Source organism: Vitis vinifera, chromosome 8 (genome assembly GCF_030704535.1).
Source record: "Vitis vinifera cultivar Pinot Noir 40024 chromosome 8, ASM3070453v1".
NCBI lineage: Eukaryota > Viridiplantae > Streptophyta > Magnoliopsida > Vitales > Vitaceae > Vitis > Vitis vinifera.
In genome coordinates, this window is record NC_081812.1 from 18,189,510 (window position 1) to 18,213,251 (window position 23,742).

The following is a 23,742-nucleotide window of genomic DNA, read 5'->3' on the forward strand; positions in this document are numbered from 1 at the left end:
TTTAAAATTGTAATAACTTCTACATAAAAAACCTCTTCAAATTTTATATTAAAAACTATAATAATTTTTAAAAATAGAATGAAAAAATTTATATATTAAAAAATTCTTACTACCAGAAACAAATAAAAAATTAAAATAATTTTTGAGAAGAAAATCTTTAATTTGTTTTTTAAATAACTTTAATGTACGGATATAATTTTTTAAAAATGGTTTGACTTGTTATTTGTAATATATTATATAACAAAATCAACTTTTTAAATAATTACCTATTAAGTATTTATTCAAGTATTATTTCAAGTGATTTGTGACATTTTTTAAAGTGAATTTCAAATATTTGTCCTACATTTTTTTAGAAAACATTTTAAATTTTTTTAAGATTACTCTAAAAGGAACTTATATATACATATATTGTGGTAGATGTGTAAAATATACCATAAGGGTTTGTCATTTCTAAAATCTTGACTAAATACACTTGATTCATAAATTTTAAATTTTATCAAATAATTCATTTATTTTGGATAAGAGTAAATGGAATGAAAATCACGTATTGAAACGATGTTGGAGAGTAGAGGTAATGAAAACAACAAATGAAAATTTGATAGCCAAGAGTATAGTTAATGAAAGTAACAAATGAAAAATGGCAGTAGTGAGTAAAGTTAATGAAAATGATAACGGATATGAAAAAAGTAAAAGTAATGAGAATGATAAAAAAAATCGATAGGAGAAAGTAAAGTTAATGAAAATAACAAATGAAAACGATACGAAAAAGTAAAGGTAACGAGAATAATAAATAAAAATGATAGTGGTGATATTGGATGAAATTTAAAATCAATAACGATAAAGCATATTTAGTCAAAACATAATATGAGGTAAATCAGATTAATCATATGAAATTATTATAAGATTTTAATCAAACCAACATTTAATAATGATATAAGAATATTAATTACATTGTTTCACTTGTTACATAACAACAATAATACATTACCAAATCATTAGAAATTAATTGAAACTCCTATGAATTTACTGGCCTAACTTTGTTTTGTACCTTTTTTTTTTTTTTTTTCAATTTAATAATCGGAAGTGGGATGTAAATTTCTACAATATATCCGGTTCAGCAGAAGCGGCAGCTACACTTAGGCACGCGTGCAGCAAGTAGAAAGTATTTTTAGATGAATCATATCGGCAAGTTGAGATAAATTCAGGGTTACCCGCGACAACTTACCTATAGGCTACAAGCGAGCAAGTTACCGGAGAGAAGGGTTTGGCTTCTTTTTGATTCCTTCCTCCCTTGGATCTTTTGCCTTGGTGTGTAGCGAATCTTTCCCCTTCTTCTCTCCGGTCCCCTCTTTCTAATTGCTTAGAAATGGCCATGACGATCGAAGGTACGATCCTTACTTTTCCATTTCCAATTCGCTTTACTTTTCCTGTAACCCGATCCTTCATTGCCAATTCGATTTTTTCGAAGGCTTCACAGATTCAAGAAAATTGGTGTTTGATTTACTTTGATTTCATGACTTTCATCGTGTAATCGGAAGACGAAAATTTTGTGATTCAAATTTTTTTTATTTGTTAAATTTTCCCGAAAGCCAAACAGAGGATTAGGGTTTTAAATGACGAATACATGGAACTGATGGTGGGTGAGTAATGGAATATATTGATCATAGAAATGAGGGACATAAAGAGATGAAATGGGATTGGAGTTGGTAGAAAATTTGTATTGGTTTGAACTTACCCCTTTTTGGTTGTCGAGCGATACAGAGGAGAAGGAAGGAAGGTATAATTTTTATTCTCTTGCCCTGAATAATGAACACAATAAAAGCTATGTTTAAAAAATTTACTTAATTTTCTTTTCCTTTCATTTCCTCATCAACCAAACAAAGCTCCTTTGCCTCGATACTCGTGGATGAGTCACATGTGTTTATTGCTTTGTTCTGGCTCAAATAACAGTTTCACTAGGTAGTAGGCGGGTTCGAGTTTACACTTGTTAATTGTGACTTGTGAGTTAACTAATCATATCAGGGTATTGCTGCTTTTGATAAAATGGTGGCCGTCTTTGTGATTATAAACAAGAGATATGTCAACTAAGTTAAAGTTAGTAAAGAGGGAGGTTAACTTTTGCTAGTGATAGACATTTTCTTGATGTGATTTTCTTGGTTTTCATTTTCCTCGAGGAGAATTGAAACCAACTTCATTGCCAATTATAGAACTAGCTTTCCACGAAGAATGATTGTTGCCATAAACTCATTGTTCTCAGCAAATTTAGAAACATAGAATGGATTCTTGAAGCAAAAAACATTTCTTTTCAATGAAATGGCGATGCATGTCAAGTGTCATTTATGCTTGAACTGAAGTTTCTTATCATTTGCAAGAACTGGGGTGAGATCACCAAGTGAAAGCTGCTTCTGCATATGTTGTTCTCAAAATCCTCAAAACTCTTCCAGTTCAAAAGCAACCTATGATTTTCAAATACTTCATTTTTTATTTTTTATTTTGATAAGCATGATTTTCAAATACTTCATGCCAGATCCAACCTTAAGGTCTTAAGTTGGCTGCAGTAATCGAGGAGCCCCCAACACTGTCACCATCCAATTCCTCCCAAATTGAATCCGAAAACAAAGTTGTTATCATTGAATCTTAACTCTCCTATATTATGATTGATGCAGAGGGGCATTTGATCATTTCTTTGTTTAGTGGTTATGTTTGGTTGATCCAGTTATCTTCAATATAATATATCTTATATTTTTTGTCATATTCTTACTGCTTTTGGCGCTAATTGTTTTCTGTTTGCTGCATTGTCTTTGGGTATGCTGAATGGTTCATGTCCTCTACAGTGTAAGTTGGTATTGAATTTTTTATTTTGGCCTATTTTACAAAATGAAAAAAAAAAAAAAAATCTTCTAATTTCAAATATAACTTTATTTATTTGCAGCCTTGCTGGTCTTGCTTTTATGTTTTCATCCAGTATCCTGCTGCAGATCCTGGTAAATTTTCTTAATCAGATTGGTAATAGATTTGTGGCAATTTCAGCAAAGGATGCTTATCAATTCTAAGTGCTTTGATTTGTTTGAGCCTATTAGATGGTTTCTCCTTTTATGGCACTTAGGCCTTTGATTATTTTCTCGAGACTTCATCCAATTCCTTATTAATTTGTGTATCAAATAGGTTTTCTTGGCTTTGCTCAACCTGTGAATGATGTGCGTTCTAATTTTGTGGGAGTAAAATTTCATAGGCTTATATCACATTATCAGGCTATCAACATAATTCTGTCTCTTAGGAATTTAATACTTTGCTTGGTGTTTTGCTTTCACATTGTTGAAACATAGTGTAGCATGGACTAGGGAAAGGTGGACATAGCAACATCATCCAAATCAATTAGTTGAGAGGAAAAAATATGATTAAAGGTTTAACTTCTCTTCAAAATGGGAAAATAAAAAGAAAAATAAAACATCTAGATATAAATAATCTTCTCCACCTCTGTTCTTATTGCCCTTAAATTGCCACTACTCCCCTCTTTGATAATCTTGGTGTTGTATCGGACCATTAGTTGAACCTTTCTATCTGTTCTATGTGAGCAGAATACAACTTCTCATGGTAGCAACTGAACGGCGTCTATTAGCTAGATATATGTTATGGACTTGAGCACTGAATGTCTCAAGAATTCATGTAATCCCCAAATCTCGGCCTATGACACAATAAGTTGCTGAACTGATATTTTTGTCTTTTCTTTTTCCCCCCACTTTTTTTTTTTTGTTGTTTTTGATAGGCTATGATCCACTTATTAAATCATTAATCTAGATCTGCAGTCTCAACAAAAGTCATTCAGGTCTTCAATTTTTCTTCTTTAATACCCTATGGCATAATGAAGTGCATATTCTACTTAGCTCAGTATGACTGATGTTTGCAATTCACTGATTTTGAAAATCCATTGAACAAAGAGGCAGATTAAGCACAATTTATATAACTAGGGACATGTTCCACCATTTCCTTGTTGTATATTCCTGTTGTTGAATGCGAATCTTTTTTCTGGGACTATTTTTTTTTTCTCTTAACTGAAAAAGCGTACACTCCTTTTGGATATTTTTTTGGTTGCTTTTTAAGCTTGCCTTTTTGTTTTTGATTGCAGGCTTGTGCACTATACAACAACTGGTGGCCAATGTTATCAGGTCTGTGAGTTTTTGACAAGTTGTACTATCTATTTTTGGACCAGTGTTGCATTTGAAAGCTTGATTTTGTGAATTTTATGGTCAGCAGCTCTCATGTATATACTGGTGCCTATGCCTTGTTTGTTCTTTGGGGGTGGTTCCACTCAATTCTTAACCAGCCGAGATGGTGGGGGGTGAGTATTTCTTTGCTCAAGCTCTTTAAGATACTCAGGACTTGTTTCCTCAATTTCACTATATACATTATTAGGTTTATTGGAGATCCTATATATGTCTTAAGTGGATTTTATCATTAGTTCCTTCCAAAAAATATTCTTTCTCTATGATAAGATATTTTGTATTATTCATTGATACATTTCTAGATCCTTATGCTGAACCCACAAGGAGATGATACAACAATGATTTAAATGCCAAATGGCATGGTTGATACTTGATAAAAGGAAGCATTGGGTGCATTTGCTTTGTATTAGCTGATTTGCTTAAGGTGTTCTATGCAACTAGTTTATTCCAATCAAATTCCCTGGGGCAGTATTAACAAAGCAACGAGATCCTTCATGTTGTATGGAAGCATAGGGCAGTTACATAACAAAGTAATGAGATCATTGATGATGTACAAAAGAGTGGCTAGCAATTAAGATGGGTATGTTTGCTGTGCATCTAAGATGGGAAGGACAAAATGAAACGGGGTCACATAAGAGAGAAATAGGAAAGATGCTTATAAGGTGACAAAATAAGATGAGCTGATTTAGTTGTTTAGTAATGTGAATGAATAGATATTAGTCATATTACTTTCTGAAACAAGTTATAACTTCAGGAATGATGAGTGATGTGGTACTGACGAAAGGTTTTACATGGACCAGCAGCCACCCAAGAAACATGGATGGAAGTCCTGAGGATTGGAATGTGATTTCTAAGTTACTGTTTCATGTAGACTGTCTTATACAAGGGTTACATTCTTCTCATTAGGAATGAGAACATGTGTCTCATGTGGTGCATGCCAAATATATCTTGGAGAAACACTGATGATGATATACAATGGCACTAAATAACTCATATGAAACATTTAATTACAGGTTATTTAAATCATTCATATAATTATGAGATGCAATAATTCATTCATTCTTAAATACAATTCAAATATCTGTGTGTATATATGAGTTATTTCCCCCCTTAAGCAAGTCTTATCTTTTAACCATGGTACTTTGTTGAATTTTGAACATCTCTGAATCCTTTTTTTATTAGTAAAACATCCTGAAAATTTTGGTTTTTCTCTTTTTTCCCCCTAAATCTATAATATCTTTTATTTCTGTAAATTCTGAAAATGTGGGTGTGCGGTCCATCTCTGATGCTATATATGCAGTGGATCATATGGTACTTCCATGCCCTCATTTTTCTTGTTGACCGTTCCTTGTTAGATTGCTTGGATATTTGTTGGCATCCTATTCATGAGAACTCTTCTTCCATGACTTGAAGCCAATACCAATTCTTAAAAGGAGCAAACTATCTGAATTATATAACTAACTCGAGGTTGTTAATCACAAATCCCTTTATTCCTTTTTGCATAGCATGCTGTGGAGAAATTAATTTCACCTGGGTGTGGTACTTGTGTTTACCTTGCTAAGAAACAGATGTGCTCGAGTCAGTGCAAATCATGTTGACAGCTTGTCTTTTTTTCCCTACATCATTTGCCTCATAAATTTTCATTTCTTTAATTGTAGTTGGATAGATGCGGCTAAGTTCTTAACAGGGGCATCAGCAGTGGGGAGCATAGCCATTCCTATTATCCTTAGGCATGCTGATCTGATAGGGAATGGAGCTATGTGGATTGAGTTCTTCTCCTTCCTCGTATTTGTCTGCACTGTCATGTGTTTTCATCATGCTAACCTTGAAGATGAATGGTGAACGAGCATTCTACATTGGAGATACAGCCGTGCAAGCGTTGTGTTGTTGATAATTTGGGCCAGTTTTAGTAGGTTACTTATAAAAATTATGAGCTGCATACAAGGAAAGGGAAAAAAAATGGAAAACTTACCACTCTGTAACTCTGGAATCTGTTTCTGTGCATCTTCAGAAAACAGGTCTGATAAACTCATGTATTACTCCACTGTACTCGGTTTGCTCACTGTAATGGGTTGGAGTTTGAGGTTGGAAATCTTATTTAACATTCTTAGAAGAGAAACTCTGGAAGAACGTTACTTCTCTTTTTCTTTCAAGCCAAGGTTTATTGGCTCCAATGAAAAAGAAATCTGTTTATATTCTGAAGTTTTATTATATTATGTTGTTCTTATTTAATATACATATAACTTGTAGTTTATTTTGATTTTATTCTCTGGTTCAAAGATGAAATGGTGATTGGTGCCCAACTCATGAATTGGAAGTTGATTATTGGATTTTTCTATTTATTTATTATTAAGGATTTTCAAACTTATATTTTTTATTCATTCCAGATATTTAGGTGAGTTGCAAGCAAGGTGGATTCCTCTTATTTTTCATTGATAAAAAATGGGTTATTTGATTAAAAAGGTTATTAAAAACTCGAAATTTAAAATTAAGGGCCTGTTTGGTTGGTGTTTTCAAGAACTGTTTTTTGTTCTTGAAAACAAAAAATATTAAAAACTTGTTTGATTGAGAAAATTGTTTTTGTTTTTCTTATTCTCCATGTTCTCAAAATTGCACTTTTTAGAGAACAAAAAAAATGGTATTTTGTCGACTTTTTGACTGTTTACAGAATAAAAAAAGTTATAAAGAGAACATCTATTCTTCGTGTTTTTTTTTTCAAATCCGAGCTTTTTTTTTATTATTGTTGTTAGTTTTTTTATTTTTCTCGTTTATATTTTCCTGTTTGGATGCTGAGAAAAGTGGGGAACAAGAATGAAAATAGAAAAAGAAAATTTTTGATTTTTCCAATTTCTTAGTTTTGATTTTTTTTTTGAGTTGTTTTGTTAAAAAAAAACAAAAAACTTGCTTAAGGATATGGAAGAGAAAGAAAAGGAGTTACTTTGAGAGGGTTTTACAGGTGACTTTTTCTTAGTTTTGAAGAAGATGAGAGACGACTAAGGGTGAGGGTAGTCATTTATAAATAAGGTAATAATATTGGGTAAATACTTTTCTCAATAGTGGAACGGGCATATTAGGTGGTAAAATCTATTGGTCAACCCAAGCAAAACGCCATCTTCAATGACCATCTCCTTCCTTGGAAAGTGACCATCTCCTTCCTTGCATTTATTTTCATGTCTTATTTATTTTATTTACAAGCTTGTTAGGTAAAAATTAGTTGTAAAAATTAAATTAATTCTTTTAAAATTTTTTTATCTCATCTTAATAAAATATACTATAATTTTTAATAAAATTAAAGATTAAATCAAGAAAAAAATGTTAATAAAAATAATTTTATCATGTTTGATTTATTTAAAAAAAATATAAAAAATATTTTTGTTTTAAAATTAATAAAATAAATAATTTTTTTAATTTAAATGAACTGTGTATCTAAAAATTATTTATAAATTTATAATATAAAGTTACTTGAAGAAAACATTTTATTAATTGGAAAAGAAAAAAAAAACATCTTTCAAACATGTTTTTTGTTTTACTTGTTCTAAAAAACTTTTTTATTAACTCAATCAAACATGTTTTTGAGAACAAAAACGGTTTTCCAAAATTCAGTTCTCAAACACAATTTTTTTCTTCTAAAAGCACTAAAGCCTATTCTCAAAAACTGTTTTTCAGAACAGTTTTAAAAAACATTAACCAAATAGACCTTAATATTCTCATTATTTTTATTTTTATTTTTTTTGTAAAAATAACTTTATATTTATATATATATATATTAGAAATGGTGAAGGATATTTATATTAAAAATAGATTATTTTTTAAATAAAAATACGGGAAAAATTAGATTCACAAATTGAGTGATCGCTTCATCATAAAAAATCTTTATTCCATTAATAATTATAGAATTAGGATGGAAAAGTTTCATTTATCATAAATTATTTTGTTTAAGTACATAATAACTTTTGGTAATGGTAGAATTAAAATGGGAAAAGTTTCATTTATAATAATAATAATAATAATAATAATAATATATATATATATATATATATTTAAAGTACTGAATAACTTTTGGTAAGGGAAATAACATTTTTCTAAGTTTCTCATCTAAGCCTGAAGAATCCTTTCCATGGAACTATTCAAATAAAATTTAATCAGCATAAGAACATGAAAATGTCAAAAACGTACCTCTTACAGAGACCTTGACAGGTGGGAAAGGGGTTTCAGAAATCTTGAAGCTTTTAGACCTTGCGGAGTGATCGTTTGGAGATCAAGTAAGAACAGGAGACAAGCCATGGTCTCCTCTGTCAATGCTTTCACTTGTGGTCTTCGTAAAAAATATAAAATTATAAAGGAATGGGAGGAAGAAACTGCCTTGTTGCACATCAAATTCTCTTTTTCCAAAGACTAGAGAATAAGAGAAAGCGGAAGGAACGACACCGTCTACAGCTTTGAACTAGAAAATTAAGAAAACACAATATCGTTCACATTGAATCAAGGCCATTCTTCTTCTACCGTGAGAACTTTCCAGATTCAACTGACTTCAACCATTGCCATGGCGGTTTGAAAGTCTGTTCATCAATGACTTATAATGGAGGCATGTGCTTCAATTCTTTTATCGAATCTCAATACTGGTCAGCTTCAATGCTCTGTGTCCATGCAAACCACATCAACACGTTTCTTAGTCTATGTTCTCACCAGCCAAGTCCTCTCCGCATTTATCTTGAAAACCGATCATCTTCTTTCATTTCACAAAATAAAAATTTATTTTTAATTAGATTTTCATAAATTATAAAATTTATTTTTTAAAAGTATTTTCGATAAAAAAAAAAATTTAGATAAGCTCTAGCTTTTAATAATTTTAAAAAAATTCGAAATCAATGATAATTTAGTGCATTTAAATTAAGGCTAGAAGTATGTTCATGAGATTATTCATTTTTAAATTTGACATCGACAGTGAGACGAGGCCAATGGGAATCTTAGCACATGGCAGGACCCGCTATATCTACCACCGATGAGCGCACACAAGCCTTGCCTCCGGCCGCCGTAACTTGGTATTGTCAACGCTCTTATCCTCTATGCTTACTCGGATCATTCTAAGTTCAAAAAAAGGGTCCATTTATTTGAAGTATCAATAAAGAAATAAATAAATAAATATTTTTCCATTTAGGGTCCACACATGCATGCAACAGAGTTAAAAAGGCTAAAAAAACAAATAGTATATTTTATTAATTTTAAATATGATGGAATTTGATTTTTTTTAAAGAAAGTATTAAGATAAATATGAAAAATAAATAAATTATTAAAAATTTATGTATTTTAAATTATTTAATATTTACATAAAAATGTAAAATAAAATGTAGGAGTTTGAATCATTATATAGAATCAATTTATTAACTTTAAATATATTTTTAATTTTTCTTTTCCTACTATTCTTCCTTTTTTTTCTTTTACATTCCCTCATTTTTTTTTTTTTTTTTTTTTTAACATTCTCTTTTAAAATTTTCAAAAACCAAATATGACCTTTCAAGAACATATGAGTAAATAAAATTAAAATTTTAGAAAACCATAAATTTGACCCAAGATTAAGGTATAAAAGGGTATATATGTCTCTTAATAAGCAAATATTACTTGAAAACATTTTTTATTCTTTAAGATAGAAAATTATTTTCTAACCTAAATTTGTTTGGAAAATTTTCTAAAATTGAAAACAATTAAAAAAAAAAAAATTAAAGTTTTTTTAAGAAATAAATTGAAGGTATTCATGTATTTTTGTGTAGATTATTATTATGAGAAACATTGAAAATATAAGCAATATTTTGACAATTTTTATATTGTGAATCAGTGCACATTATTTTCATAAAGAAAAAAAAAATAAAAAAAGGATGTTTTTTCATGTTTATGTTTGTAAACAAAATTTGGTTTCCATAAATATTTATGAATTGTTTTTGAAAGCATTATCAAATAGACCATAAATTGCTTATTTTTAAAATGAAAATATCTTAATGTTTGTTTTATTAAAATATAGAAAACTATAAATTGCATAAATTCTTTCTTTTACCATAAATAAAATAAAATAAGTAAACTTAATATCACATCCTATTCCAAATGACCCTCCTATGAGATTGCATGAGGCAGGAAGCTTCCATGACATTAAGGCTCAAATCTTCAACAAATCAAGTAAGTTGGTCAATTGGTCAATCTAACCCGAAACTTAATTTTGTCCTTAAGCCAAGGTATTTTCAATCTAGACTAGTGTACGGCTTTTATGAGAACCAAAACTTGGCTGATAAAAGAAAATAATTGAGAATAAAAAGTTAGGATTATAAATGATATATTTATAGACCATTTTGTAATGATTTAGAAGCATTTTTCACGTAAAAAAAAAATACTTTTAACAAAAAAGAAAAGAGGCATTTGATTAAATTTAAGAAATATTTTTAAAATTTTAAAAATTTATTTATAACGTTAAAAAGTTACTTGAAATGTTTTCGAAAGATTTTAAAAAAATATTTGATAAATGATTGTCTTAAAAACATTTTAAAAAAAAACACTTTCATTCAAAACACCATTACACATTTTCTTAATTTCTTATAATAAAATTTTGTTATGTATTAATAAAATAAAAGTTTATTTAAGCATCATCATAATATACTTCCGAGTTTTTATTTTTAAATAAAAAATCAATTCCCATTTTTTGTGTTTAGAATAAAAAAATGGCACTAACTTTTACATATATATACCAAAATTCTTAAAATTGACATCCAAAAGTTAATCATTATAGAAGTTATTTAAAAAAATTGAGGTACGAAAGGAAAATTATCACCTCAAATTTTAAAAAATATAAAGTAAATCTATATATTTTGAACATAAAATATTTTATTTTTATATGAAATTTCTAATTAAAAAAAAATCATTTTTGTCATTCAATTTAAGTTGGGTAACATTTTTCCTTTGGATTTTCACCACCAAAGAAAATCATGTTTATATTTAGTTGAAGCTGTGGAGCACTGCGATTAAAGGATGGTCTTTTCAAATTAATTTCTCTAATAAAATAATTATGCAAATATATACTTGTCATTTTTATTTCATTTTATCCTTCCTACTTCAAATTCTCTGAAACAATTTGATTCATGTGGGGAACCCTAAACCTAAGATAATCAGCAGAGATTCAGAGAAGAAGATTAAGAACTAAGACCTGATGCCCACTTGCAAATAAAACAAGGACGAAACACCTCCAGCTTTATTTGCTTAATTTCTTTTCTTCCTTGAGAAAGCAAGAAAAAAGAGAAAAATCTTATACACCACATCCACTTTCACAAGAACTCATACGCAGATGATATATTGAAGTTAAATTTACTGAACATCTGGTTAATTTGTCTGGCCAAGAAAATACAAAGGGAAGAAAAATCAGGTACATCTGATCAAGAAATGGCTGAGACAGTCGCTATCCTTAGCCTTACAGAAGAAATTAATGAGATTATTCTTATTCATTAGGTTAAGCTGTGCAGTTGCAGCTTCTACTTAATTTATCTTCTCCATTTGTTCTTTTGATCTTTTTCATTAGAACCAATTCAGTTGTTCCCATTCCCAGAGAGGTGGATTATCAGCGCTCATTTCCCAGTTGCTGCTCTCCCCAGTTTGAGAGGGATTGGCATGGTCTCCTGATGAGGATGAGCTCTCAGGCGAGCTTGTTCTCTCCACCATTTGAGGGTTCTGATGGCGAGACGTTGCTGCTGCTTCATCCCCTCTAGCTCGCCCAGAAGCTGCTTCGCGACCCAATGCTCCCGAAGGCCGTCTGTCAAATGCTCGCAAGCACTTGGTTTTCATGTACACTCGGCACAGACTGAACTCTTGTCGTAACTGCAAACAAACAAGACAAAACACATGAAATTTGGGTTCTGAACAAGTACTTGATTAGAATTCACATCTGGTTAATTATGATGGATTGGATGGATATCTACAAGGGGTCATGGAGGGTGATAGGGGTTCCAAGAATTGTTTCTCAGCTTCACGACAAATTAATGCATGCTTTGAGCTGAAGATATTTAACCCTATAAATATTATTAATGAGAATTAAATTAGCTAGCCCATATAATTTGCCTGCTGATCGAGGACAATAACTTGAAATCAAAAGCATGGGATATAAAGCTTGATTGGCTATGGTGAATACCGGTGGATTTGCAGTGTTTGAAGTGGCAGCTTCCCCATCAATGGCTTTATACTCGTTCATCTTCCATTCAGTTTTTCTTCCGTGGGGAGCCCTTCCTTCATAGTAAACCATGGTTCTCTTTCCGCCAATTATGCGACTGTTTTGGCCAGATGAGTAAACATGGCCAGGAGATCCAGTAGCTTTCCAGTATCCAGAAGTTGTGAGTCGATTGGGTCTTCCTCCACGGGCTTCTCTCTCCTGTCTTGGAATGAAGAAGAACCATTCATGATCTCCATGACACAAATCTCCCGAAATCTCTGCACCCACATGTGATTCAGGAAAAAGAAAATGTAATTATAAGTCATTTTCCATGACAAAGTATTCTCTAAACCCTTATCAATATTCATATTGCAGATTTCCTCCTTTTTCTAATGTTTAATTCATGCTAGGTTTGTTTTTGGACAAATGAAGGAAATTAAAGACAGAAAATTCAGAAACCTACATCCATTTCAAGTGAGAATCATTCCTAATTTAAACAAAAAATTTCTTCCTTCCATGTTATCTTCAAATTAAAAACTATAATCACTTACATTTAATCGTGTAGATATTGTCCGTTATAAATTTTGTTTGATTTTAAGTAACAAAATGGGAGAACGAAACCATAGTAACCCGTAAGAAAGTAAAAAGTAATGACTGAATATTGTATGAAACAAAAAGTATTCAAAAAACATACATGGCAACCGTTATTGACAAGATTAATCCAGACCCTTTAGAAATTAAACAGATATCCATTTCATGAAGTACCCATTTAAGCAAACAGACATGGAGAAGAAAAGGAAGAAGAAGAAGAAGAAGAAGAAGAATGAGGGAAATGGAGGAAGGAGGAGAATCTAACGTGGAAGATCCCAGGGATTGTGATCATAGATATCCACAACCGGAATAACCCGACCCATCATCCGGTCCAAGTCATGTCTCCTTCCTTCAAGCTTGTAGTGCAAATAGAATGAAACCAGCTCTTCTTCCGTTGGGAAGAAGCGAAACCCTGGGGGCATATCCTCCATTTTTAGATCTCTCCCCCTCTCTTTCTCTCTCTCTCTGTAAAGTATCTAACTCAGCTCTGATATATCCTCTCTCTCTTTCTTCTTTTGTTTTTATTTTCACGTAAGTTTCTCTCCACATGAATATATAGGAGAGAGATGAAAATGATGAAGAAGTGTTAGGCAAAAGAGCAAATCAGACGATTCCGAGTAAAATGAGAAAGTTTGAGACGATGGGGTTGCTTGGAAACTTCCACGCGTTTGTGTGGAAGACAATCCTTGTCCTCTGCTACCTCTCCACCCGTACAGTACAAGACCTTAAGAGGGAATAGGTCAATAACCCTGCTATACGTACCCCACTACCCATGCACCCTACTTAGTATCCTCACTCCAGCCGTTCGATTCTCTGACCTTGTTGACTATAAACCAAACACGAGCTTGACTGTTGACTTGTAACTCTGTGCTTGGGTTGCGAACTTCCCAAATCTGACGGTCACATTGGCCAGAGTGGTTTGTATGAAGTGTGATATCTTCATTCCAACTCTTGGACGGTCTAGATTGAAGAATTTCTCTACGGTGCACAGAATGGATCTGAACTCGCAAGTACTGTAATTCATCCTCTCCCCACCGAAAGTGGCGTTACTTCTGATACTATTTCCCCCTTTTCTCCTTTTTCTGAAAAAATTAATGTATGGTTTCTACTTGTTATGATTATGATTCAATACAGAGGATGCTAAGGTTTTTATCACCAGGGGTCCAAGTCTTGGTGCCAGGGGGAAAAAACAATATGAAGATAAATATAAAAAATAATATATTTTGAAAAATAAAAATAAATTTACTTTTCTTTTCTAAATAGAAAATAATGAGTCGAAAACACTTAGTTTTAATTTTATTTTTTTATTACAACTAAATACAATAAATCAGATTTTCAACTAACCTTAAAAAAAATGCCTGATAATTTTCAGGATTCAGACAACACATAAATTATAAAAATAATAATTTGAAGAAAAATAAAAATTCACGATACTTTATTTTTATAATTTTATTTCATTTTTTCTCATAATTATATTATATTTTTCTATTTATCTCTGTGTCATTTTCATTAACATTACTCTCTTTTTCACTTTTTCTTTTTTTTACTATTTTTAAAAATCGGACCTATAGATGTATTAAAAATAAAAAGAAATACAAGATTATAATATATCACATTTTTCCTTCAAATAAGAGGATGTTTGTTGATATTTTTATTTGCAATATTTTTAATAAAAGTGTGTTTAAGAGAATTACTAAATCCGTTTTATAGAAATTTTAGAAAACGTTTTTAATATTTTAACATTTGAAAATTTTTATCATTCAAGCGTTAGAAATGTTAAAAATCTTTTATAAAATTACTTTCAAACGCATTCTTATAGTCTATTTTAGAGTGATTATAAAAAACGTTTTTAACCCTTTTATCACTTAAAATATGAATTTTTTTAAGTATCACATATAATCATTATTAACCTCATTTTTATTATAAGTGATTTTTAAAATTTTTAAAAATAATTTTTAAATTTTTTAAAACTTTTTTTCCTTTAAAAATATTTTTTAAGTTAAAAGCTATTGGACTCCTAAAATGATGGCGAAACATGCTAGCATGATGTGAATGGTGCTAACAGATGGTTGAATTAGAATTGAATGGTCTTTGCTTTTAATAAATGAGGCTGTTGATCGAGTCTATCTTAGATTTTATTAACCAAAGGCATCTTCTTTCTTTGAAATTGTTTGCAACATATGTCAACGGCAAGACAGATGGCATTGAATTATCTCTTCAAATGAGCTCAAACATGAACCGATCAGGTCTTTTAGCACATGCCTTTGAAAAAGTAATAATAATTATATTTAAATTAAAATTCTATTTTAAAAACATGATTTTATCTAAAATGGGATAAAAATAAAAACTAAAAAGATGGAACATCAATTATAAAAACAATTACCATTTAAAAATATGATTTTTTTTTGCATATAAAAGATAAAAAGCGAAGTATCTATTATTAAAAAAAAATGATTTCTATAAATAAAATCATTCTTTAAAAAATAATCTTTTTATTGTAATTATTTCATGAAATACTAATTTTTAATAATAATATTATTTAAATTAAAAAATCCCCTAGTAATTATTATTATTATTATTATTATTATTATTTATTTACTAATTGGAAATTATATATATATATTTTAGATTGTTATTCAACTCAAATGTTAGGGTTGGAATCAAAATTTTAGGTGGACTTCTTTTGTATTCACTCCAATGACATAGTTTAGTAAAAAATAAATAAATAGATAAATAGTAAGGTGATGTGTCACAAGCATATTAAAACACCCATAGAGTAAATTAAATAATAAATTAATAATTAAGTTGGTTAAGCACAAACTAGAAGGTCAACAAGATGACTTCCATGCTAAGCATCAAGACTTTGATTTTGTTTTAGGCTTGTTGTGAGTAGTTTGATTTAATATGCTATTGCCACAAATAAACAATTTAACAATAAAAAATTATCGTAATCAACAATTATTGATTTTGTTTTAGGCTTGTTGTGAGTAGTTTGATTTAATATGCTATTACCACAAATAAACAATTTAACAACAAAAAATAATCACAATTAACAATTATTTTATAAATAGAATTACATATTTTTCCTTATTTAATATTTTTTTTCTTAGATTATTAATTAGAAACCGATAATTCATAATTTTAACTTGAGTCGTATACATGAAAGTCATTGCAAAATATAAGAAACTAGGTTTTACTTAATTCATAGAATTACACATTTTTCCTTATGTAATATTTTTGTTAGATTATTAATTAAAAACTAAAAATTTATAATTTTAACTTCAGTCGCATACATGAAAGTTATTGCAAAATGTAAGAAATAAAATTTTACTTAATTCATTGAGTCAACATTTTTTCTTATTTTATATATATATATATATATATATATTTTTTTTCTTGGATTACTCGTTAGAAACCGAAGGTTCATAATTTTAACTCAAGTGACATACATGAAATCTATTGCAAAGTATAAGAAATGGGACTTAACCTAATTCACAAAGTTAACACAATTTTCCTTATTTAGTATTTTTTTATAGGAATATTGTGTTGAAAGTGGCTTCCAGGGATAGAGCATGATCTTCCTCCAACTTTCCTTTATCATCTACTTCATTCAAAATTATTGAAATGTTACAAAATTTTTGAGTCCCAAATTTGTCAAAGACGAGTGAGATTTGATTATACAAGATTTGGTGACAAATATGAAATTAAGTTGAAGATTTTTAGGTTATGTTTGGTTTCCGAAAAATACTAAGGAAAGAAAAAAAATGCAAAGGAAAATAATTTTTTCATGTTTGGTTGTCATATGAAAAATATCAAAGAAAATCAAATATGATTAAAATTAATTAAAAATTTATATATTTTTAAATTATTTAATCTTTATATTAATGAGTTAAAATAAATAAAACGAGTTTGAAGTAACAAAAAAAATAATTTATCAACTTTTAATCTATTTTTTTATTTTCCTTCACTTTTTCTTTCTTTCTACTTTTCCTTTATATTTTCTTTCCCTTACATTTTCTTTCAAATTTTCTGGGAACCAAACATAGCCTTAGGGTTTGTCAGATTTCTATCACAGTCGTTGAATCAAAATCTTTTTAAATTTCGGCCCAGCATGGCACTTCAACCTTAAAGACCATATTTTTATTAATTTCTACAGAATATAGTAAACAATGTTGTCCTCCAAATTGATGAGAAGTTTCAAAGGGACAAGAGGAAGGTACCCATGCATGTATGTGTGAGGGCAGTCTTTCATCAATCAATAAATGAATGTGAGACACTGGATTTTCTCCAAGCATGCTGTGATCATGAAGTTGCTGGGCATTGGCACGTAGAGAAAGGAGGGACCCATAAGGTTGACGAAAATGAAAACCTCTAAGTCTTTCATCCTTCACACGTATGGTACTCGGAGTCTCAGTGTGGCTTTCAGAGGACTTTCCCAGCACAAAACTTTCTCATCTCTCTTCTCCTTGTTTTTTCCTGGCCCAAATGTTTAAACTTTATGAGAAAATATTTAGAACCGTTTGGATTATGAGAAAAGGGTAAGGGGTGATATGTGTTTGGTTTTTTTCGAAGAAGCAGGTGGTTAGAAAGCATTTTTCATACACATTTATGTGCACGACCAAACGTGGAACACGACCTCTATGTATTTGTCAATTAAAAATCATTATTATTATTTATATCCACTCCCCGTTATTTTATCATAAGAAAGGAAAAAAAGAGAGCTCTGAGATGTCGTGGAAACAGAATACATGGACAAATAAAACAAAAGGAGGGTGGTGGGTGCTGGGAATCGTGAGAAAAGGTTAGAGGAAATAGTAAGTCCAGCGAAGTCAAACCACACTCAAGTCTCAGACCCTTCTAAAGTTAAAAGAGAAAGTCACGCAAGTTGGTTTACGCGCATAGGGGGAAGAATCAAGAAACGAAATCAAAGGAAAATAAGAGAATCCGCGTCAGCGTGCGTTGTGTGTGAGAGACCGAGAAGACTAGAAAGTGGCTTTTAGTTAGCTCCAAATTCAATTGAAACATGGGGGGTCAGGATCTCTCTCATTAATTCTGGGGGCAATTTCTTCTTCACGTGTGAAGCCTGTAGAAGTGGAGTAATTGGGATGATAATATTCTATGGTCCTGATAGACATGTACAATCAATGTGGTCATGACTTGCTTTTGGCATACCACCATGCAATTCCCATTCAAATTTGTTCAAGCTCTCCTAATGCGGTTTGATGGCTGGATTGATTGGATTGATGGAGTGACTTGAAAACCCAATTTGCTTTCCATACATCATTGTGTGACCCAGTGGGCACCAATGTTCTGGTAAATTTCGTGGGCTGATACTATTCTTATCATTTGGGACAAAGTTTTCACAATCGTGGTCTAGTCCACTTTTAAACAGCTGTATTAAATTATTAATTCTCAGACACCATTGCTTTCATATTTTCTGTCAAGTCCCAACCTACGGTTTTACCAAAATAATGTGTTTTGACTAGTGGACTGGACCGTTAGCTTTTCAATTGGGGTTGGATTTCTTTCAACTTATAAAGACGACGCCCTAGGGGACAGGACAGGATATCTTGGACCATCTTATCTTTAAGAGTTATTAGATTTTATCGCTCTAGTATTAAAAATATTAAAAGCACTTTCTAGAATCACTATTAAACAAGTTACTATTGAAAGTATTTTCTAGAATCACTATTAAACAAGTTATAAATTTAATGAAGCTCCATGAATATTCTACAATAATTTTTTCCCTAGCTTTAAATATTGCAAGATAGAAAAAGGGAAATGATTGGGCAATTTAGGACGGTCGCATGGAAATCACTTCCAACACGCTTGGGCTAAAGATTCTACGGCTTGGTCGGCCTTTGGTGTGATGGAATGGGGGAGTTTGGTTGATTCGTGGGGTCCGGACTCCGGAGTACTTCAAGCGCCAGCGATACGATCTCGTCTGGGGATGCTTCATCTGGTGATGGAGCTATCTCATCCTTCAACATTTCCTCTGAACTTCGCTGGAAAATGCGTCTTGCTGAGCACGTTCTAGGCACTGAACTCCTCCTGTAATTGGCCTACTTTTTTTATAAAAAAAAATTAATATCAAATTTTCTCCTGAGACGCGGTTTTAAAATTTTGAATTATTTTACGAAGAATATAAAACTATCTATTTTATATACTAATGTTAAAAATAATCGAATAAAACAAAACTACATACCATCAGTGAGCCTACCGTGAGTAGAAGACGGTTAATGAAGCGTTTGGGCATCCTTGAAAGTCCAAAGCCAATCCTATGTGACTGGACTCTGGACCAACCAGTCCAGAGCTTTATGTATCTTGACCCGACCGACTTTAAGCCCACAGCCCAGGGCCCAGGAAGCCTGCACAGAAGCGTCATTGAATAAAACGTGCAGGGGTAAGCTTGTCATTTAATCAAAACAGAAGCCCTATATAATCTCCCTTCTCCGACCTTAGGGCTGGCGTTCTAGGGTTTTGATTTATCGAATTATCTGTTCGCCTTCTTCGTAAGCGCAGCCCTTAAGATCGCCTTCCATATCCGCCATGGAAGCGTGTCGAGTCATAGCTGCGCTATATCAACAATATCCATTGAAAGGCACTCGCTAGGGTTTTCCTTTCGAGTCCCTTTTTAAACCCAACTTGTTTGTACGAGGCTTTTATCTTGATTTGTTCCTTTCTCATTCTTCAGTGGAACACCTTTGATATCTTATCTCTGGTTGTTCCAGTTGATGGGATTTTAGGTTCAAATAATGCGAGATGAATGTCTCAGGCCAAGGTGGGTTACAATAATGTATTTAGAACTTTTTGATTGATATTCTATAGAGTTTAGCTGTTTTTTCTGATGGTGCTGGCGGCAAGAGTGATGATTCAATTAGATGTGTGAAAGGAGATTTCTTCTTTCTGAACTCAAATCATTGAGGCATATTAATTTCCTGACTTGCCACCCCTATCATCAATCTATTCATATATTTCATTTTGAACATTTTTGAGCCTTGAGGCATTTAGATCTGGTCTTCGAACGCGTTCTGAACTGATATAAAAAATATGCCAATGCCCAGACAACACCAGTCACAAATTTTCAAACAGCATTTTCAATTTTGGAAAAAGAAAAGTAATATTAAAACATTTTCTTAGAAATTTATGTATAACAACTAAAAACTAAAATAATATAGAAAAATAATCTTCTAATTGTAAGTTTATTTTTATTTTTTTCAAACCAAACATATTTTTAGTTCTTTTTTAGTTTTCTATTCATATTTTATTTTATTGCCTTTGTTTATATTTATATTTCTTTAAATATATATATATATATATGTTTTTTTAGATGGTGACAATTGCCTACTACTTTTGTTTCAATCAACAAGCCACGCACTAATGTCACCAAACAAAGGAATAAAACCAAACAAAGGAAAAAAAATGGTGGTGTGAAAGTGACAACGTTTGGAAATAATCAACCTTAAGATGTATATGGTAGAAAGACGGAGAAATTACTATAGAATGACTCACGAGACGCATGACGGCCTAGCAGGAATATTAGAATAAAACATGCTCATTTATAACTCACACCCAGCGAAATAAGTGTGATCACCCTGTTTACAATACTCCTGCACCCCCTAGTGGTGATGACCAAACAGCAGCAGAAAATAAAAGTAATAAAAAAAAGACACGAGTTTCATGAATCTTTTCATACTAATAGCGTGACAATGGATTGATACAAGAAAAAGAAAGAATAAAGAGATCTAAACTGCATACATACTGGCCTATTCCTCCTCTTTCTCCTCCCTTCCTGCTTTTACCCCTCCTCACATGATGTTCCCTTTCTTTCTTGCTCTGTTCCAGTAAAAACAGAAACAAACACAAACGGATAGAAACATTTGGATCGTTTCTCTGATCTTCTGATCTTTTGACCTACTTCAACATACATTTGCATTCAAGAACATAACTGCAACAACCCGACTTACAAGCACGATCAAACCAATTGGGGTTTCTTGAGCATGTCTTGTCAACCAAACTTTGTTGTGGGTCAACTCAGATAATTGTAAAATGCTCTACAAAAGCAGCTATATGGGATAAGCTCGAGCAGGAAGAAGGAAAAAACATAAGAGTCCCATCGATATCCATATGCTATGATAATTGACACATCATTAACAGACATGGCAGTTCTGAGTTTTCGCATTTTGGATTAACTCCATCAGTTCATTTATTTGTGTACTCTTTCACTCAGTATCCATGGCATTTTTAAAGGGAAATTTAAATATATTTTGTCTTTTATTACTCATGATACACTTAATGTATGAGATCCATTATAGAATATATGGTAATGCTCTTTTACCTTCCTGGCATCTACAAGTGAAAGAACTTGGTATTATTACAAAATGAAAAAAATTCAAAAGGGAGCTATAATTCCTGTACTTCTATCCATTTTCATACCTCATCTAGGTTATTCTAACAGTACCAACACTCATTCCATTTAGAGTGCGTTTGAGAGTGATTCTAGACAACGTTTCTACCATTTCTAATATTTGAATAATGAAAATTTTTAAGTATTAAAAATATGAAACACGCTTTCTAGAATCACTACAAAACGGGCTCTTAGTTTTAGCATCACCTGAAATGCTGGAACACAAAGAGAATTGCTATGATCCCTATTACTTAGATACATTTTAGATTTATGCCTATGTTCGAAACACCAAGTCAAAGATGATGCAATTCAACCAACCATACTGCAATTACCTCTTTCAGCAAAATTCTGATTTTAACCATCCATGGCAACACAGAAATGGGCAATCAGATTATTGCAGAAATATATTTAATTTTGAAATAGAAATAGAAATAGAAACAGAGAATGAGATAACAATACAGACTATGTCATTTTTCATGGCTGATTAGTTCTTTGTTGCGCTGGATTTAATGCTACTAATGAAAGTAAAATTGTCAATTAGATGACTGATTATACACATTTGGTGAATGATAATTCAAAAAGCACCACATGAACCTTAAAACAACCGCTGTGTTGGCCAATACCTAATATCAATCAAACTACATTCTGCTATTCAAATCACGGTTCAGTCGGGTAAGTGCATATTTCTGCATTCTACATCAGCGCATATAAAGGAAAAGAAACAAGCATCTTGCCCCAGTAACTGAGGGATTATATATCAGAAGATTCGGAACAGAGTCATGCTTAACCAACAATGACAAACAAGACACAGTTTGAATGGCACATTTCCAAGTTAGCGATAAGAAAATATCCACCAAACACAAAGATGCCAACATGCAAAAATGAAGAAAGAGGGTTCGGCATCCAAAATCAAATTCACAATTGTCCAAATTGTATTGAGGAAAGATACATCAAGAACTCTGTATAATTTCCGCTAACTGCTCTCATTTGACCAAAAGCAAATTTAATTTCCCTCACTTGGTCAATATACTGTCATTATATGACCAAAAATGATCCGAAACCTCAAAATTGGAACTTCAATCAAGAAAACCTGTTTTGCGCCATACAGCGTTTCGAACCTGACGCAGATCTCTCCCCTTCAATGTCCTTCCAACGCCTTCCAGCACGGAAGACGTCGTCTTCGGCGATCGACGAGAGCCTCGTGCCACGATCTCATGCGGTGGCAACATCTCATCTTCTGCCTCGTCGTCTTCGTCGTCTGCTTGGGCAAGAGAACTGCTCCTTGCCTTGGATAGGACTGGGATGTTCATCGGAGCTGATTGATGAAACCTTCTAATTGGTAGGGATTGAGAGTGCTTGTTTTCTAGAGAAATATGCGGGGGCTTAGGTATCGCAGGAACCGCTCTAATCGATGATGGAAACGAAGTTTTCCGGTTCAGCATCGGAGGGGCTTCGATAGTCATGTTCTGGTCGGAATCCGTTAAAGTAGCAAGGATACCATGACTTTCAGGTGTCCGAAAATGGTCGTTGGACTTGCCAGCGCCGAAAGGGTTATTTGGTAGGTGGTTCGGTTCGACCAAGTCGCTCGTCCAAAATACGTCGTCCTCACTGAAATCACCACCGGAGAAGGACGAATCGCCGGTGGAAGGGCCGGACTGGCCAGAGGGTACTCCGAGGAGGCGCGCGGTAGTTGATCGGCGGTGACTGGAGTTGCTGAACCGCTTGGTTTCCATCTCGTTTGAACGTCACTGGAACAGAGTGCCTTTTAAAGAGGTGGACTGACGTGGCAAATGTCGCAGGTGGAGGAAGAATTACGAGGAATATTTCCACTGCTTCTCCGCTTTGTTTTATCTTTGTGCTGCGTGGGGACTGTTGGCCCAAAATGCTGACTGTGACACGTGCTATGAATTTCTTGGTCCGGTACATACCGCCGAAGAAGTTGCGACCACAGTGGAATATTAGTGGGGAATCCGACCATGAAAATTACATGTTAAATATATGGGTAGGGGTTTAGGGACTTTCGCTTCTTAGGGCAGTGAGGGTGCCGCGTTACTAAAACAAAACTTCATATCCTTATCTGCGTCGATGTAGCCAGTGTTACCCATTCAATTGATGCCACGTCACTTGATTGAGACTTTTGGACTATGACCCTATGAACCAGTTTGAATAGTCAGGAAACAAGATACCACGTGGGAGTCCGTTGCAGGTAATTATCCCAACCGTGGTTATCGTGAACGCGAAAAAGGCGCGTGATATTTTGAAAAGGGCTCATCGTATAAAAGTATAGGTAAAAACGCAAAATAATTTTGAAAAGGGCTCATCGTATAAAAGTATAGGTAAAA

At 32.3% G+C, this 23,742-nt stretch overlaps 3 protein-coding genes and 1 non-coding gene across 4 annotated transcripts; 2 read left to right on the forward strand and 2 right to left on the reverse strand.

Moving 5' to 3' along the window:
* Positions 1-1,377: 1,377 nt before the first annotated feature.
* On the forward strand, positions 1,378-6,425 carry LOC100249425 (vacuolar protein sorting-associated protein 55 homolog). Its single transcript, XM_010655814.3, has 5 exons — positions 1,378-1,385; positions 2,933-2,984; positions 4,127-4,166; positions 4,255-4,339; positions 5,882-6,425. The coding sequence occupies exons 2-5, from the start codon at positions 2,952-2,954 to the stop codon at positions 6,063-6,065; spliced, it is 342 nt and encodes a 113-aa protein (XP_010654116.1). The 5' UTR covers positions 1,378-1,385; positions 2,933-2,951; the 3' UTR covers positions 6,066-6,425.
* Positions 6,426-11,525: 5,100 nt separating this feature from the next.
* On the reverse strand, positions 11,526-13,533 carry LOC100249478 (NAC domain-containing protein 90). The gene is made up of 3 exons (XM_002276156.4): positions 13,259-13,533; positions 12,385-12,680; positions 11,526-12,074 (listed from the first exon to the last, which is right to left on the reverse strand). The coding sequence occupies exons 1-3, from the start codon at positions 13,422-13,424 to the stop codon at positions 11,775-11,777; spliced, it is 762 nt and encodes a 253-aa protein (XP_002276192.1). The 5' UTR covers positions 13,425-13,533; the 3' UTR covers positions 11,526-11,774.
* A 5,929-nt stretch (positions 13,534-19,462) lies between these two features.
* On the reverse strand, positions 19,463-23,252 carry LOC104880155 (protein S40-7). The gene has a single exon (XM_010655811.3). It carries the CDS (start codon positions 23,131-23,133, stop codon positions 22,477-22,479), a length of 657 nt encoding a protein of 218 aa, XP_010654113.1. The 5' UTR covers positions 23,134-23,252; the 3' UTR covers positions 19,463-22,476.
* Positions 19,848-19,945, forward strand: LOC132254224 (small nucleolar RNA Z266). The gene has a single exon (XR_009466500.1). It is a non-coding gene; the product is annotated as a small nucleolar RNA Z266 (small nucleolar RNA).
* Positions 23,253-23,742: the final 490 nt, after the last annotated feature.

Coding starts and splice junctions, on each gene's coding strand:
- LOC104880155 (XM_010655811.3), bottom strand. CDS start 23,133: ATGGAAACCAAGCGGTTCAGCAACTCCAGTCACCGCCGATCAACTACC.
- LOC100249425 (XM_010655814.3), top strand. CDS start 2,952: ATGTTTTCATCCAGTATCCTGCTGCAGATCCTG. Junction 2,985..4,126: donor GTATCCTGCTGCAGATCCTG/GTAAATTTTCTT, acceptor TTTTGATTGCAG/GCTTGTGCACTATACAACAA. Junction 4,340..5,881: donor ACCAGCCGAGATGGTGGGGG/GTGAGTATTTCT, acceptor CTTTAATTGTAG/TTGGATAGATGCGGCTAAGT.
- LOC100249478 (XM_002276156.4), bottom strand. CDS start 13,424: ATGGAGGATATGCCCCCAGGGTTTCGCTTCTTCCCAACGGAAGAAGAG. Junction 12,681..13,258: donor CAATCCCTGGGATCTTCCAC/GTTAGATTCTCC, acceptor ATGTGGGTGCAG/AGATTTCGGGAGATTTGTGT. Junction 12,075..12,384: donor CAAACACTGCAAATCCACCG/GTATTCACCATA, acceptor GTTTGTTTGCAG/TTACGACAAGAGTTCAGTCT.